This window comes from Colletotrichum fioriniae, assembly GCF_027942845.1.
Source record: "Colletotrichum fioriniae strain IMI 355084 chromosome Unknown scaffold_18, whole genome shotgun sequence".
In the NCBI taxonomy this organism is placed as follows: domain Eukaryota; kingdom Fungi; phylum Ascomycota; class Sordariomycetes; order Glomerellales; family Glomerellaceae; genus Colletotrichum; species Colletotrichum fioriniae.
In genome coordinates this window covers 316513-332780 of record NW_027076854.1, presented here as the reverse complement: position 1 = coordinate 332780, position 16268 = coordinate 316513, and the positions used below count along the sequence as shown (strand labels likewise).

At 51.6% G+C, this 16268-nt stretch overlaps 4 protein-coding genes across 4 annotated transcripts; 1 reads left to right on the top strand and 3 right to left on the bottom strand.

Annotated features, from left to right (window-relative positions):
* Positions 1 to 323: 323 nt before the first annotated feature.
* On the bottom strand, positions 324 to 2675 carry AGL2 (Alpha-glucosidase 2; the record flags this gene model as incomplete). The annotated part of the gene is made up of 3 exons (XM_053193595.1): positions 324 to 1866; positions 1931 to 2534; positions 2588 to 2675. 3 exons carry the CDS (start codon positions 2673 to 2675, stop codon positions 324 to 326), a joined length of 2235 nt encoding a protein of 744 aa, XP_053048913.1.
* Positions 2676 to 3564: 889 nt separating this feature from the next.
* N0V96_011572 (uncharacterized protein) lies at positions 3565 to 6170 on the bottom strand (the record flags this gene model as incomplete). Its single annotated transcript, XM_053193594.2, has 6 exons — positions 3565 to 4273; positions 4358 to 4833; positions 4914 to 5066; positions 5146 to 5329; positions 5381 to 5827; positions 5875 to 6170. The coding sequence occupies 6 exons, from the start codon at positions 6168 to 6170 to the stop codon at positions 3565 to 3567; spliced, it is 2265 nt and encodes a 754-aa protein (XP_053048912.2).
* A 6163-nt stretch (positions 6171 to 12333) lies between these two features.
* Positions 12334 to 12687, top strand: N0V96_011571 (uncharacterized protein; the record flags this gene model as incomplete). The annotated part of the gene is made up of 1 exon (XM_053193592.1): positions 12334 to 12687. The coding sequence occupies one exon, from the start codon at positions 12334 to 12336 to the stop codon at positions 12685 to 12687; it is 354 nt and encodes a 117-aa protein (XP_053048910.1).
* Positions 12688 to 13473: 786 nt separating this feature from the next.
* On the bottom strand, positions 13474 to 14791 carry N0V96_011570 (uncharacterized protein; the record flags this gene model as incomplete). Its single annotated transcript, XM_053193591.2, has 2 exons — positions 13474 to 13647; positions 13703 to 14791. 2 exons carry the CDS (start codon positions 14789 to 14791, stop codon positions 13474 to 13476), a joined length of 1263 nt encoding a protein of 420 aa, XP_053048909.2.
* Between the last annotated feature and the right edge of the window lie 1477 nt (positions 14792 to 16268).

Sequence of the window (16268 nt, the reverse complement as noted above, 5' to 3'; positions counted from 1 at the left end):
GGAAATAGCTTCAACCAAGGTTTCGGGCCATGCCTTTGAGTTGAGCGGCAATCTCAATGCGTCATTCCACGTGCTCCTTGAGCAACATCGATACGTAGCACGGCTAATATTAGTGATAGATTGCGTCTGCGGGTTAATCAATACGTGCCCTCGGCAAGTCACGAGCAATGTGTTGCGATCTCAACGTTCCATTGGAAGGGGTTACGAGGGATGAGTCAAGTGATTAAGATTAATGTTAGCTATCACGAAGGCTTTTGCTCAAAAATCACTCTAGTCATCTTCGCAAAACTGTCTTCAACCACCACTTTTATCCAGCGCTTCTATCATACCTTCGAAATGAGCACAACACGGCTGTCGTAGTCACCATCAAAAGCATACTGCACACCCGTACTCATCAGCGTAGCACCAGAGTAGGTGCCGTTATTATCCAATGAGTACTTGGCCGTCGGATCTAGTCCTTGAAGCCGAAGCCGCGGCAGGGCATGGTTGTACAGCGCGCGCACCTGGAAGTAGAACAGCACACCCTGCGACCCATCCTCCGAGATGACCATAGCAGCCGGCCAGTTAGACTCCTCTGGCAGACTGAGACGCCACAGATCGCCTCCAATGACAATGGGGTTGACCACTTCGCCCAATGCCAACAGCTCGGGGATCTGCACCTTATCCTCGGCGGAGATCACGGCCGGGTTCAGCTCGAGGCCAAAGGATCCACCCATCATGGCGACGTGAGCACGAAACTTGATGGGAATCGTGCGGCCAGTGAGATGGTTGGGGACTGCGGAGACGTGGGCTCCCATGGCAGAAAGAGGGTACGCCAGCGACGTTCCGAACTGAATGGAGATGCGGTCCAGGGCGTCGGTGTTGTCAGATGTCCAGATTTGAGGGAAGTAGTGAAGGACGCCGGGGTCGAAGCGACCACCTCCGGATGCACAGCCCTCCCAGAGCACATCTGGGAATCGCGAGGTGAGGACCTCAAAGACGTGATAGATGCCCAGCATATACGAGTGGCCGATGCCTGGAACGGGGGTCTCGTGGAAGCCCCTGTTGTTGTCCCACTTCACGTAAGAGATAGGGGCGCTGGAGAGGATCTTCGAAACCGAGTCAATGATGAATTCCTGCACCTCTGGAAGCGCCACATTGAGCACCAGTTGGTTCCTCCTGATCGTTCGAGGGTAGTTGCCGGCGTGGAGGGCCCAGTCAGGATGCTCATGGTACAGAGTAGAGTTGGGGTTAACCATCTCTGGCTCAAACCAGAGACCAAACTGAAGCTTATCTGTCGTGTTCGTGACCTCGAGGTTGGTGACCTTGTTGACAAGAGCTGGGAGGCCATCGGGGAAGCGTTGCGCGTTGACTTCCCAATCACCAAGACCGGCTGTGTCGTTCAGACGGGGGTACTCTTCGCCAAACCATCCGTCGTCCAGTACGAAGAGCTTGACGCCGAGTTGCGCCGCTTCTTGTGCCAGGTCGTAGACGGTACTCTCGTTGTAGTCAAAGTAGAGACCCTCCCAGCTGTTCAGCAGAGCGGGACGAGTCTGGTCGACGAATTGACCTCTCATGAGGTGGTTGCGGTAGAGACGGTGGAATTTCCGTGACACGCCACCGACACCAGCATCCGAGTACACAGCGACAACCTCGGGAGTGGTGAGAGTCTCTCCTGGTCCAAGAGGCCACGAGAGTTGGTATGGGTTGAAGCCAAGCATGGCACGGGTGAACCCTTGGGATCCTTTCTCCACATCAACGGAAAACGAGCCGGTGTAGACAAGAGAGAATCCCCATGCCTCGCCTTGGGACTCGGTAGTGTCCGGGGAGACAAGGGCCAAGAATGGGTTGTGAAGGTGAGATGAGTAGCCAGTCGTGCTTCCGAAGCTACGTGGTGTTCAGGTCAGTCAATTGTTCTTCAAGGACTCAGTAGCAGTCATTCGTCACTCACCCCTGCGTGCCGTAGCCAACCTTCCTCCGGACTCTCATGGCTTCACGGGCCCAGTCACCTCTCAACTCGATCATCTCAAGGTCTTCAAAGGGCAAATCAACGCTAAGACTTGCGGCCTTGGCGATGGTGATATTGCCCTCCCCCTCGTTTGTGATGTTGACGCTTCGGACAATGGCGTCATACTTGGGGAATATTGAGTACGAAAGATCGACGGCAATGGAGCTGTAGTTGTCGTAGAGAGAAACGACCAGAGTCGAGACCTCACTGTCGGTTCCAAACGTCGCTGGAAGACCCGGCAAGCTAGGCTTTCCTGCCGTGACTCTGTGGGATCTATATTGGAGATCGCTGACCGTGTATCCCTCAGACTGGTGAATTTGTACTGCGGGGACACGGAAGTCTCCACGCCCAAGGTCGGGGTACTCTCGTCTGACCCGGCCGATCATGTCAACCCAGCCATTGATTTCCGGGGCGAGCATTTCCATGCTCTCCGTAGCCGACCCTCCGAAGTGGTCAGACAAGAGGTCGCCCGTCAGCTCATCCACATGAAAGCGGTATGAGGAATGGTCGCCATTGAGGGCAAAAGACTTGCCATCAACGACAATGCCTTTGTGATGTCAGTCTTGCACATGTTGTATCCCAGTATAGCATCTTTCTTACCTGCGGCTGAGCCATTTTGCGCGAATACGCGACCAGTGAAGACTGATGCGGAGGCAGCAACGGCTAGACGTCTCAACGAGAAGCCCATCGTTCCGTATGAGGATGAGAGCCGAGGACGAAGGGTGTTGGGAGGAGCTTGATGCCGGAGCAGAATGGTTCTCAAGCCTTCTACAGCGATGAAGAGTTTTGCGGTGAAAACACCCGATATTTATACAATCTTCCTTTCGCCTTGCATATGCGGCCTCTCCGGGTTCGCCGGTCATCTTCGCGATGCGCCGGCTCACCCAGCAGGCCACGAACCTTAGCTTCGTCAGAATTATCGGCCGTTCCCCAGAGATCAGCGAGGAGAAAATCCACCGCTAGTCCAATAACCATAAGCCAACAAGGAAGTGATCAACATGCGGGGTAGTTCCCCACGAGTTTTCCGCCTGTTTTCCGCCGCTTAATTGCACCGTCAGAGAGAGTGGGTGTAACGTGCGGCACGACAAACGACTTTTCCAACCCGACTGTTCTAGCAGCGAACATGATCCGATTGCAACCTAAAGACTCGGAGATGAGGGGTAGCTTGTTCTTGGCATTAAACAAAGCAAGAGAGAAAAACAGTCTGGGGGTTGGGGAAATTTGGGTGGGCGTAGCATCCGGGAAAAACCTTGGTTGGTTGTGGCGTGAGAGCCAATGATGACATACATCGTGCATACATGTAAGGTATTTTGATGTAAATGGCTCAAAACACGCTTGGGATGAAAATTTTCCGTCAATAACACCAATTGGCTGAGATGAATAGGAGAAGAGCTGAACGTTTGCTACAGAGTCTGCTTTTGCCGTGAGAACGACACATGAACGAGTTTATCTAATGTACAAGAGCTGTTTGAGGGCGAGCACCAAAGACCCCTGATTGGATCTTGGTGTGGTTGTCGCATCCATCGGGGAAGGTTTGTTAGGAACCATATTTAACTCTGCCCTCCACCAACATGTCTCTACTGGCTCAGACTAGCGACAATTCCCTCACGATAAGCAGTAATACCTGCGAGCGTTGCCGCGGGACCAACAACGGCCGATCCCAGAATCACTGCTGCGGCCTGAGTCAAGGCTTGCTTCGTGTTGATGTATCCGCAAAGTCGCAGACTCCACGGCGCCGTGCCGAGGGCAAGCAGCAGCGAACAGAGCGTGAAGATCGGGATGTCTAGTTTCGACAAACCCAGAGCCATCAAGGCCGCATTTTCACCGCCAAACAAGCTGTACTTCATGCCGAAGAGAGCAACATTAGTGAGATGGATGATTGCGGAGATTGCCAGGGTCGAGTAGTAGACAAAGCCAAGAACCGGGAGATCTGCCTTGGCGAACATGTTTTGGTACTTTTCTCTCGTGCTCTGTAGCTTGGTCTCTTCATTCTCAGGTTGCTGGGATCCAGATTGTAGTCCAAACACAGAGATACTCCTAGCCAACAAGAAGCATAGAATTGGTGCATTGCGCCAAACGTTGATTGAGTTTGCGTCCTGGCGGTACAGTGCGACGGCGGCGGGTAGGAGGTATCCCGCGGCCGTGATGGGCAATACTCTCTTGGCGTTTTCGAGGGGAACGTGTCTGCCGACGATGGAGTTGCAAGACCAATGGGCAAAGACACAAGAGATTGGGGCAAACCCGCCCGGGCCGAGCGTGTTGTTGAAGATGGTGAAGATTACGATACTAGAGTTAAATGCCTCCGTGTTAGTCTGCTCTTTGGGAAATCCACGTGAATTCATCGGCTGTGATGGCTGGGAATCAACTTACAAGGTCACAGATGTCAGCTGGTTACCCACGCGGTTCAAGTCGGCTAGTGCAAGAGCAATGAGCGCGGCAGTGTTCGTCATGAACTCGATAGCCGGCAACATGGACGCATCTCCGCGGCTGGAAGAGCACAGGACGCCGACCAGTGTCTCGAGGCTGCAAGGCAGACGCAACAACCCTGCCGCGATGGCACAGAGCAAACACAAGAATGCGACAGAAAAAAGCTTGTTCAGACTGCTCAAGCCTTTGAGTGGCTTCGCTGGCAACTCATCCTCGAACAACACCGCTCTGGGACGGTGAGGTACTTGTAGTCTCTCCAGCTTCGTTGCGGGTGCACAGAACTCGACGCCTCGGTAGACGACTCCGAAGGAGCCCAGCAAAGGCATGAAGTAACGCGCAATCATCTTTCCCATTGTGGTTCGCAGCGTGAAGGCGTCCTGAAGCCAGTAACCTTGCTTGACAATGTGTTGAGCACGTTCCTATCCATATGAACGCCAAAGGTCAGCTCCCGGTTCTTCGACGCCTATCGGGCCTTCACTGATGACGATGCGTCACTTACAAAGCGCTTCTCCTGCACCTCAGCAAACACGCTCTCCAGCTGCTTTTCGCTAAGATCATTCGGGGTTTGGTCGAGGTTGCGCAATAAGGCATTGACCAGATGCGCAGCTGACTCGATTGCTCCATTGCCGCCTTGACCCGTCACGGGATCGACCTATTCGATGAAGTCAGTTAGCAAATGTATCATTGGCGACGTACTTTTCCTCATGGGCATCCACGCGCTATATACTGACCTTGTGTGCAGAATCTCCGATGGTGATGGCTCTCTTGTAGTGCCACTTTTCAAAGACATAGGTTTGAAGTGGTGCCAGCGTCGTAGCAATACGTTTCTCGTAAAGGTCGCCAAGTGTCATGTTTTCCAGGATTTGGTCGTTCCAGTGCTGCTTGATGATACCCTCCTCGTCGGCCTTGGTATACCTGTAGAGAGAGATCAGCCCCAATATTCTAGACTTGCAAGTTATGACATACCTCGGGATATCTCTACCGTAGAGAGTCTTCAACTCCATGAACAAAAACCAGTACACGCGGTCTCCCGGCGCCGCCATCACAAAATAGCTATGACCAGGAGACATTGTGTTGTGCTGACTGGCTCCGGGGTATGCCTTGGGCCTGTGAGAGATACCAAAGACGCACAGAGTGGAAGCGGGAACCTTGGATTCCTCGTTCAGGGGGAAATATCCAGTTGGGGCTTGTCGCCACATTTCCTTCCTGACAGTGCTGTGGATTCCATCAGCTCCGACGACCATGTCCCCGCTGAAGACCTTGTTGTCTTTGGTAGTGACATAAGCACCAGAATTGGTAAAGTCAACGGATACAACTCGTTGAGAAGTGAGCACTCTATCCTTGTGTTTCAAGTTCTCGTACAGAACTTGAATAAGCATTTGCCGGTCGATGAAGATCATCGGATATCCTAGCCTGTTCTCTTGTCAGTTTTGTTCCGTGCAACTCCACAAGTCACCTACATTTTCTCCCACATATCCATCAGATCATGTTGATAGCTGAAGATTTCACCATCCTCCCGTCTGAGATAGGCGTGCTGGTATACTTGGTCCTCAGCTTTGGCCCGGTACGCTTCGTAACAACCAAGCTGGTCGAGGATCCGCAAGCCGTTGGGCAATAGTCCAATACTGGCCCCGACCTGGGGGGCGATCTCTGGGTAGGCTTCGAGAACAACATAGCCAATGTTAAATTTCTCGAGCATGTTGGCGAGCGCCAAGCCAGCGACGCTACCGCCGACAATGACGATCTTGAAGGTCATAGTGAACCGCCTAAGGCTGAGGTTGGAAGGGACTAGATGATCAATTTTATCGTACAAAAAGGTTATAGATTCTCCATGTGCTCGGTGACCTTACCGTGAGGTTACGACTTCAATCTTATGGCCGTAAACGGACACTTTACGACCCTAAGGTCCGGACGGGGAGTTGTTCATCTCCGTCAGCCGGCCCCACTCTGCCGCCCCGGCATCATCACGACCTTGTCGACTCCCACCGCTGCCGGGTAATGATTGGTTTTGACCATGTCAAATAGATCTCCCACCGGCCATGCCACTCTCTAGATCCATCTCACTAGTCATGCCTAGAGCTCCACAAGATCCAATATCACTGAAACCTGTAGCGGTAGCCAGGGCGCGAATGCATGGCGATTACCCAACAAACTGTACTTACCCTGGAAATCGTTTGCCAAGGAAAATTTCCCAGAGGTAACCATGCCCCGTCATCAGGTTCCAGCGAGGCTCCGATCGAGAGATCGTTTCAACTGGCTGCCACGATCTTGAAAATGGTCTTAAAAATGGGTACTCGGTCTCGCTTTCAATGCAGTGGCAACGATTGACATGGCGGTTTATTCCGGCTCTCCAGGCGCAAGATATCGACCTTATCGGTATTTGGCTTTGAAGGGAATCCACATGATACGATACAATAGTTGAAATCATGAGGTATTTGACATTGGACGGTTGGATGTAGCACGCTATTTCCAGTCGCTTCTGGGAAACGTGGACTTGGCATGACCAAAGAAGGTCTCTGTCGGTCCGGCCCGGCTTAGGTAGGTTGGGCCGATGTCAACTCAAAAGTTACTAGGTGCCCATGCACCGATGTGAGCCGAAATCGGCTAGATGCAGTGAGTAACGGTGAGGAAGACAGAAGCTGAAGGAATCAGGTGCAGTTATTGCAGCGACAGTTGCTTCGTTGCATTACCTCCCTTTTACATCATTCTACCTCACAAAATGTCTAATGATATAGACGATTTTAATAATTATAGATTCGTTTGCAGACAAGATTCCAAGCGGTTGACGCATGTGCCTCTGCCTCTTTCAAAGCGTCCAAAAAGCGATTCAGACCTTCTTGCAAAGCATCTTTGCCGACTGTGAACGTCAGCCGAAACCACCCATATTCCTCCGCCATGTACACATGACCTGGTGCAATCAAAACGCCATGCTTCATGCAGATATCGGCTATTTGTATCTCGCGCTGCTTGCAGGTTTTTTCAAAAGTAGATTCAACGTCCAAGGGGTCAAGCATGAGTTGATGCTGCGAGTCCTCTGGCGACGTGATCATATGTCGAAGGTCTACCCAAATAAAGAGCCCAGCATTTCTTTACACAGGATGATTAGTCTAGCGTTTCCGAATTATCTCACCTGCCATACTTACGTGTCGAAATACCGAATCTTATGCTCGTGCAAAAATGAGGTTGTGATACGGTGGTTAACAACCATGCGCTTTGCTTTCTCCAATGTAAACGCAGCGAGCCAAGATTTGTTTTCTAGCATAGCAGCCCACACATCCTGGATGAGGTGCGGTGACCATGAGAAGATACTTTTGTCATAGTTAGATGACTCGTCTCATCTAGGTCTGGCGGGCATACATACCTGATACTGGATAGCGCTCCCATAACCCCCTCGTTCCTGGCACACACAAGTCCAAGACGTAAGCCGTTGGCACAGAAATCCTTGCTAGCGCCGTAGAGGATATGGTGGCGAGTCTCGTCAAGAATCCCGCTAAAATCAAGAGAGAGTGTTGATAGGAAAGGGACAGCGTCGGGAATGGCCGGATTTTGGAATGTTGACTTGGCATAGATCTCATCAGAGATGAAGTGTAAGTCGTTCTGGCCACATGCCGAGGCGAATACTTTCAAGGTCTCGGGTGGCTATTGCAGTTAGGGCCTGAAAGAATTTGGACTGAGGAGGACAAACGTAGCATCTTCCTAGAGGGTTATGAGGGCTACGGGCCTGTGAATATTCTCTCGCCTTCCTGCTCACAGAGAAACGTAGGATCCGCAACTGACTTGGAAATTAACAGAGCCTTGACTTTGACACCGTTACTTTTGGCTCTATTAAGTGCCCTGGTTATGGCTTTCCTGTTGACTTCGGGGTCGAATAAATCGTCAAGCGTCGTGTATCCTTCAACTCCAGTGTAGGAAACGCCAATCACTTGAACGTTACTACGGTTTAGTATATCGACCTTAAGCCGTTGTATAATGGCTGTGGAATCAATACAGCATCTCCTTCATCGCAGAAAGTCCAAGCCAGTGCATCAATAGCACTAGCCAGACCTGGGGTGATGAGAATATTACCAATACCAAGAGGTTTTCTGGGCTTGAATTCGTCGGTTAAAAAGTTCGCGGCTGCAAGGCGGAGGCGGTGTGAACCTCGTGGTCCAGTGCTATAAGTCAAGTGATTGACTGGAAGAACGGTGACCTACACGTTTCGATCCCAGAGATGAATCATCTTGGCAAGGTTTAGGTTTTACCTCTTGTTTAATAAAATCCCCAATCTCATTGTGCATCAGACTATTCTCAGCTAGGCGGAGGATGACACTAAGAGTGTAAGTTATGACGAAAGGAGTGAGAATCATGGCTACTTGCGTCCCATTGGGGTTTTCTGGAGTCCTCGGGTTGCCCATGGACTTCTCTCGGGGGCCCCAAACATCTCGTAAAACCAAGCCTTCAGCGCCGCGTGCAGAGATGTGATAATCTGCCGCCATCGCCGTTATTTTGTCAGAATCTTCGAATGAACTCATGGTATATTGGTTTCTAAAATATTGTTCGTCAGTATGTAGTTCAGAGACTGCATGTACTGTCTCACTCGTCTGAAACTATCAAGCCAGATTCTATCCCTTGGCCTAGAAGGGGTCATGTGCCATGTCACTTACGTTGAGTTGCCTCTAACATGGAGGGCCAAGCCCTGAGGTTGACCGAGTCCCGAACGTACTGATCGTTCGATAGAAGTGAAGCCGCTGATTCACGAGTGATCCCGCATTAAGTACCTCACAATCGATTTGGCCGGCGGCTGCCGAGGCGTAACAAGCCACCATAGTCAAGCCGCCGGCCCATTCAGCGAACAGATTGGAATGGAACCGACGAACCAACAAAAAAGGCTCCTCGCCGCCTGCACGTGGGCGAATTTCGCGTCATACTTAGCAGTCCATCCATGTAAAGTTTACATCTAGGCGCCGTATCTCCTTATGTCATGAGAGGGGCAAGTCCGAGGGAAGATGACAAAGCAAACACGAGGAGAAGGTGAAAGCTGGAAAGTAAAGCAAAATGTTCTGTACCCCCACCGGCCCCATGCGTTCTAGGCAATCCAATTTGTATCGTTCACGGTTTGTCGGCTGGATCCTTTCGTGAGGCCTAGCGCTATATAACCACACTGTGCCGACGGGGAAGTCAAGATCATATTATCTACCACCAATATTCTTTTTTTCTCCCTGCTAACCTTGCTGCAAATCCCACAGCAGACCAACGCGCGCAATGCTCACGAAGGAGACGGCTGTCATGCTGGCCAAATACAATAACTGGGCCGACCAAGTACTTTTCGCAGCGATCCAAAAACAGCTGCCGTCCGGGGCGGTCTATCAGCCGCGCACAACTCTCTTCAAGTCCATGATGGGCACACTCAACCACAATCACCAGGTCGACCTGATCTGGCGTGCGCATATACTCAAAGAGGACCACGTCTTTCGACCCGGCGTGATCTGTTATACCCCAAATTTGACGAGTTGGTCGAAAAGCAGTTCGAGGTCAACCACTGGTACATCGATTGGGCGACCAGGCAAGATGAGAACAGCTTCAGCAAGCGATCCAAATTCAATTACGTCAACGGCACACCTGCAGAGATGAATGTGGGCGGCATGTTTCTGCATATTATCAACCATAAGACCTACCATCGAGGTTGGGTTAGTGAGATGTTCTTCGAGTACGGCACGAATCCGCCTGAGACCGATCTCTGCGTGTACTTGAGCCGATAGTGACATAGGTCTGGACTATCGGTTACTATGTTCTGGACACGTCAGCCGGCAGGGAATGCTTCTACGGAATATCTGGACAATGTAAGAAAGGAATGATTCGTTAAGCACGGTAATGTTAGTATGAACCTGACGGTAGAAGAGAAGGTGGAACTATGACAGTCAACCCGACCACGTTAGATGGGGAGAAAAGCTGCTATTGTGCCCAGTCGTATTGGGGCTTTTACAAGATGACTGTACATGTCAATGGTGAGAGTTCCATGGTTAATAGTCCATTGTAGATGTTCGTGATTGGCGATTGATGTAAGCAACTGCCGGTCGCACTCAAGTGGGCGCCCGGTAAGTGCGCACCGGGAGACCCACTCTGATCGGCCGGTATCGAAACTAGGTGGACCACCTCCCGGATAGCGAAACTTTCTACACGTAGTTACAACTCATAAAACTGTTTCAATCCCTCTACCATCGCTGCGCCTAGCTTCAGACGAGAAAAAACAGCAATACTGCATGAGATCAGCCCTCTCACCACCCCCACATGTTCTGAATCCCCGAACAAAAGTCATCCGGGACCCTACACTGAGGCGCCCCCGCCCCCGGCGCCGAAAAGCACTTGTGGCCCCCGCTCTCGAGCTGGATACACACGTGGCCCACAGGCGTAGCGTTGGGGAACGTCTGCCGTAGGAAGCAGTCCGGCTGGAGGTTGACCTGCGTGCCTTTATCGCGCGAGAACCATTGCCAGGATTCGCATGTCCCCGAGAACCTGAAGCCGGTGATGGCGTCGCCTGTGGGACCGTTCTCGACGCAGTTTTGGGCTTGGGCGAGGCCGACGGCTAGGATAATGGTTGAGATGATTGGTGAGAGACGCATCTGGGTGGGTAGGATGTTAGTTGATAGGTGCAAGTGGCTCAGGGCTGAATCCTTACTGTGAGAGAAGAGCAGGCTGTGGTTAAGTAACGATGATGGTTACTTAACGTGTAAGTTCTATAAAAGAAAAAAAGTTGATTGCGAAGGAGAAGTATGGCACGAATTTGGAAGGAAATGAAAAGAGTGACAATTCCGTGGTAAACGAAGCTGGGGGGCTGAGCAATGGCTATCAAAAGTGAGAACTGCAAGTCTTAATAAGTATTCTCCTCAAGTATTCCGTCTTAAACTGATTCAGGTTTTTGAAAGCTTCTATACGTGTATGAACTGACCACAATAATTAGGTCAAGTGTTGATCAGTAACGGACATATAGAGTTATAGACTTCCAAGGCTTCACTTAACGTGATGGAAATGAGCATCATGGTTGTTCCGACTAGTAGGAATAGAAGCACTTGTTTAGAGTTATCTTGGCTCAATCAAAAGCGATGATGATCTTTCTCCGTCGTGAGTCGTGGACGATGAATGACGTGAGAAAGTGTGAAGCACTTTAGCTACACGCTTGGCATAAGCTTAGTGAAACTGCTGGTTCTCTGGCATCCCCTGTCAAACTTTCGGCTCTCGGAGTTATGAGACGAACACTGACACCGTCGATGTGTGCCTGAATCCGAGTGCTTGGGAACTACGAGCCAAAGCAAAGTCTAAATTCTGGTACATATTTTCTGCCCTGTCATTTGTGTTCTTCTGCCCGACGTTGTTTATCCCCCGCGAGTTAGAATAAGTGGAATGAAATGACGGTATCTATCCATAGGTTGATCTTCGTATATGATATGCGCCCGTTCGAACTCGCCGGCGGTCTTGGCAGAGTCCGGACGCTCCGAATGTCGTTCACAGCCCACGAGATCCCCTTAAGAACAATTTTCGGCCGATTAGTATTCAATTCTACAGGGTTATACCATTGCTATTAGAGGCGAGTCAGCTTCAAGGGTTTGATACTATACTCAAAGCATAGTTGATTGAGGTCATTCGAGATGATGAAGATCACTTCATGTAAGAAGAGACGATGGTTATAAGTATCTGTTTCTAGATTCCTCCACGACTGCGATTCGTTTTCAGCTCCCTGTCGAATCTCCTCAAATGCCTTGCCCTTAGTCACTCCCTTAAAATCCAACTTTCGTCTCTTTGCACTTACACGATATCTCACATCACTCAATTCACCCAGCTACCCAGTCACCAGACGCCGTCAAATCCATTCCTTCAGAGAGGGGGGGAAAAAAAAGAAAAAAAAAGACGCACAATAAACCACAAGAAAAAACAAATTAGCAACAATGAAGAGCCAACACATCACCTTGCCAGGCCTCCAAACCGCAGCCCTCGCCTTCCTCAGCGCCCGCGGCGCCTCAGCAGGAAAAGTATTTTGCGCCGACGCCAACAACAAGGTCGTCGCCGACACAAACTGCGCCGTCGGCAAGGCGGCGCCAGCCCCAAACACCTTCTTCATGTTCAACAGCGAAGCGGAACACCCCGTCGGGAGCACCGTCGACGAGAGGCAGGCGGATCTATACGATGCCGCCGACATGATTGAGCGCCAGAATGCGCGGTTCCCGCCGGAGTACGAGATGGAGACGGAAGGGTTTGGGAAGAGGCAGGAGTGTGGTGGTGGTGGGAGCAGGGGGGGTTGAAAGTTGGGGAAAAGGAGTTGGGAGTGATGGAAGATGCAAGTTGTGCTTTTTTCTCCAAGCTTGAGGGACCACTGTATGTGTTTTGACCTAGTTTTGCAGTCTTGGGCGGGAACGTGAGCTGTTGTTGGTTGTTAATGGTTATATACTTATCGGAGGGGACTCAAGGAACAAAGTTACAAACACGTTCATGCCATGGGTTCTCTGGATACCGACTACGTGGCCGATCAAGCAATAGAGTATGCTAAGCTTCACTTTTGATAATGCAGTTGCCAAATGAACTTATCATCATAGAGAAATCGAACTTGCCAAGCTAGTAAAAAGCGGCTTCGTGATCACATTTATGCTCTATAATCACCTCATAGCGTTCTTTCATCACTGAGGCAATATACCAGGGGAAATGAAATTTGTGAGTGATTCAACCTTCGTGCGAGATCAGGTGGGGTGTTTTAAGTACAATCAGCTTACATTTTTCCAAAGCAAGCTTTTTGCACCTCGATGATAATCAAGCGAAAGAGAACATCTCTAATAATCATATTCATGATGTGAATTTTGATGCCAAGGTAGGAAATACTCTAAGTTTACCAAACCATGCACCGCTTCTTCTGGTACTTGTAAAAACCCCAATGCAAACGCCGATTTTTGGTGTGCAAAATGCCATACAACGCCCTAGCCATGTCTGAATCTCATAACCCGAACCCCGGTCGTTTTCAGACCGAGGCTGATGCCGTTTCTTTACCCATGCCTCCTCATCATTTTTCTTCCTCTTCTTCCTCTGAGCAGAACCATCTACTGCTCCTCCTGGACGACGACGCCCCACTTGTGCTGCTCACCGCCGTACATGATGTCCTTCATCCACTTCTTGATCTGGAGGGTGTACTCGCCACCGACGCCTTCGCCGCCCATGCCCATGTTGACGTCCTTGCCACGGTGGTGGATCAGGGAGATGGGGCAGATGAAGAACTGGGATATGATTAGTATGTCTTTTCGACGAGAGAAAGCAGTGACCAAAACTTACGGCAGTACCGGCGGCAAAGGACTCGACGATGCGGCCCTCCTCGTGAGCCTGGATGACCTCATCAATGGTGTATCTGCGCTCAAAAATGTCGACGCTGTCGCCAAGACGCTCGCGGGCGAGCTGAAGAACGCTGCGTCTCGTGACACCATCGAGAATCAATCTGTCGTCGAGGGGCGCGGTAATGATCTCTGTCCTGCCGGTCTCCTTATTCTTCCACACAACGAAGAAGTTGCTGGCACCGGCCTCGGTGCAGTACTGCTCCTGTCCGTACAGCCAGAGAATCTGGCCGAAACCACGGCTGCGGGCCTCAACGGTAGCCAGCAGAGAGGGGCCGTAGTTGGCACCGACCTTGGCGTAGCCGAATCCACCAACCCAGGCGCGAACCATATCCTCGGGACTCGTGTGGAGCTTCATGCCGCCGACGGGAGAGTCCATGACGGGCATGTAGGTGCAGATGATGTAGAGCATGGCCTCGGAAGGTGCCTGAACGCCGAGCTGGGGCTGGGTTCCGATCATGGTAGGGCGGAGGTAAAGGAAGGAGCCGGGGCGCTCGCGGGGCAGCCACTTTGGGCCATCGACAGCCATGAGGGCGGTGATGAGCTTCTCGAGTTCGGCGGGAGGGAAGGAGGGCAGGGCGATGCGGGTGGAGGACATGAGCATGCGCTCGCAGTTGCGGTCGGGGCGGAACAGGCGAAGCTTGCCGTCGAAGCCGCGGAAGACCTTGAGACCCTCGAAGCATTCGGTGGCGTAGTGAAGGACGGAGGCAGTCGGCATGAGAGAGATGGGACCGTAGGGCTTCAATTCCGGGGTGGACCAGCCAGTGCCGACCTTCCAGGTGGCAGCGACCATGTGGTCGGTGGCGATGGTCTCGGAACCGGCATTGGCGGTGGCGGGATCGGGGACGGCACGCGGGTTCTGGGTGCGGGTGTAAGTGAGCTTGGAGGCGTCGAGCTCCTGGTAGGCGGGCTTGGTGCCGTTGGAAGCCTTGCCGTTGGGAATGGCCTCGAGCTTGTGCTCAATGGCGGAGGAAGTCAGATCGATATCCTGGTTGCCATGGTGCAGACCGGGGGAGATGGTGCCGGGAGCCATTGTGATTGTCGATGTGAGTCTGATGTTTGCGTGACAGACGGCGTGGTGGGATATATGAAGAATCTCGGAGTTGGCGGGGTCGAGGGGTCCGATTTGTGGTTACTTGAGCAAAGTAACAGGTAGCGCTGGCGAGAGAAAACACACAAGCAATATGTGTGTATATAAGAGACAAGACACAAGGAGGAAAGAGTTTCGGCTTAAGATGGAGAAGGAAGAGAACAAAGCCACGGGGTCAAGTTGTAGGAGTGACGGCAAGAGCTTAAGTAGGACGGGTTTGTCACAGTTTGGCTTGGCTCAAGGTTCTAGTGACAGATGGAGCAGGTGACTCAAGGGCCAATGCAGAGGGGCAGCGGGTCCGGTCTTGGAAAGGGCGTTTTCAGATAACAGGGAGCATCATGGAGAATTTGACCTGTGCAGTGCATGGAGCATGGATGTGGATGGGGTGGGAAGGGTAAGGGGAGGAAGACGACTCTTGTCTGTCCGGTACCTAGCAGAGTACCTGAAGGTGTGTGATGTAAGGTAAGGTAGTACGAATACATGCACACAGAAAGAAAGGGAGCAAGCAAACCCGTCCGTCTGAAGTGGTTGCTGGGTACGGATACTCCGTCGGGTTGGTTCCATGGGTGGTTGCCAGAGGGCACGAAGTAGACCAGATGCGTGTAAGAAAAGAGGCCAGCAGACGCCAACGGTTCAGGAATTGATCCATGCCCTAGTCAAGTCATGGATGGATCATGGATGGATGGTGGACCACGGGAAGATGGTTGACTGGAACTTTCAAGCCAAGGCGGCCGATACGCTGCATGGCTTTTTGTCCTTGGTATGCCGTCGCTTGCCCGGGGATCCACATGCGGAAAGGTCGCCAGATGGAGGCGACGCCGTAAGCCCCTTGAGGTTTTCCTTCCGCCATTGTCTTGTTATTCTGTGCCATATTACAGGATAGCAAGTCTTGAGAGCGTTGTGCCGGTGTTCAACGTCGAGGGATGGCAATGCCGAGCCCGAGTACTTTCCTGTTCTTCGATGGAGTGGAGCCGGGCCGGGACCCACCAGCGCGTGAGCAATTGTGAAGCGTCGGTGGCAGCGATTTGAACTTTGGGGGATCCGGGATGGGATGGGACTGTTTCTCTCACATCTCATCTCATGTCTCGCTTTTCCAGCTTTTGCCGGTGCGTCGGGCGATGATCGAATCGAAGCCCGTCCTTTGATCGAGGAAGGATTGTCTTGCTGCTCGAGTCCCCACACAGACATGCCGTTCTTCAGAGATAAGCCAGTTGCTAGACTACCAATCCGAGTCTGCGGATGGCAAAAAGAAGGAAAACAAGACAAGTGAAAGAAAATTCAGATCCCACAGTTATCCGCTAGAGCCGGGGCTATCCCACCTCGAGATGGCTACAAGCAATACTGCCGTGATTGCGCAGCGTTTGAAGACCAGCAAAAGATGCGACTTGTTGCAAGGGACATGATGGGGAAAAAAATCCGT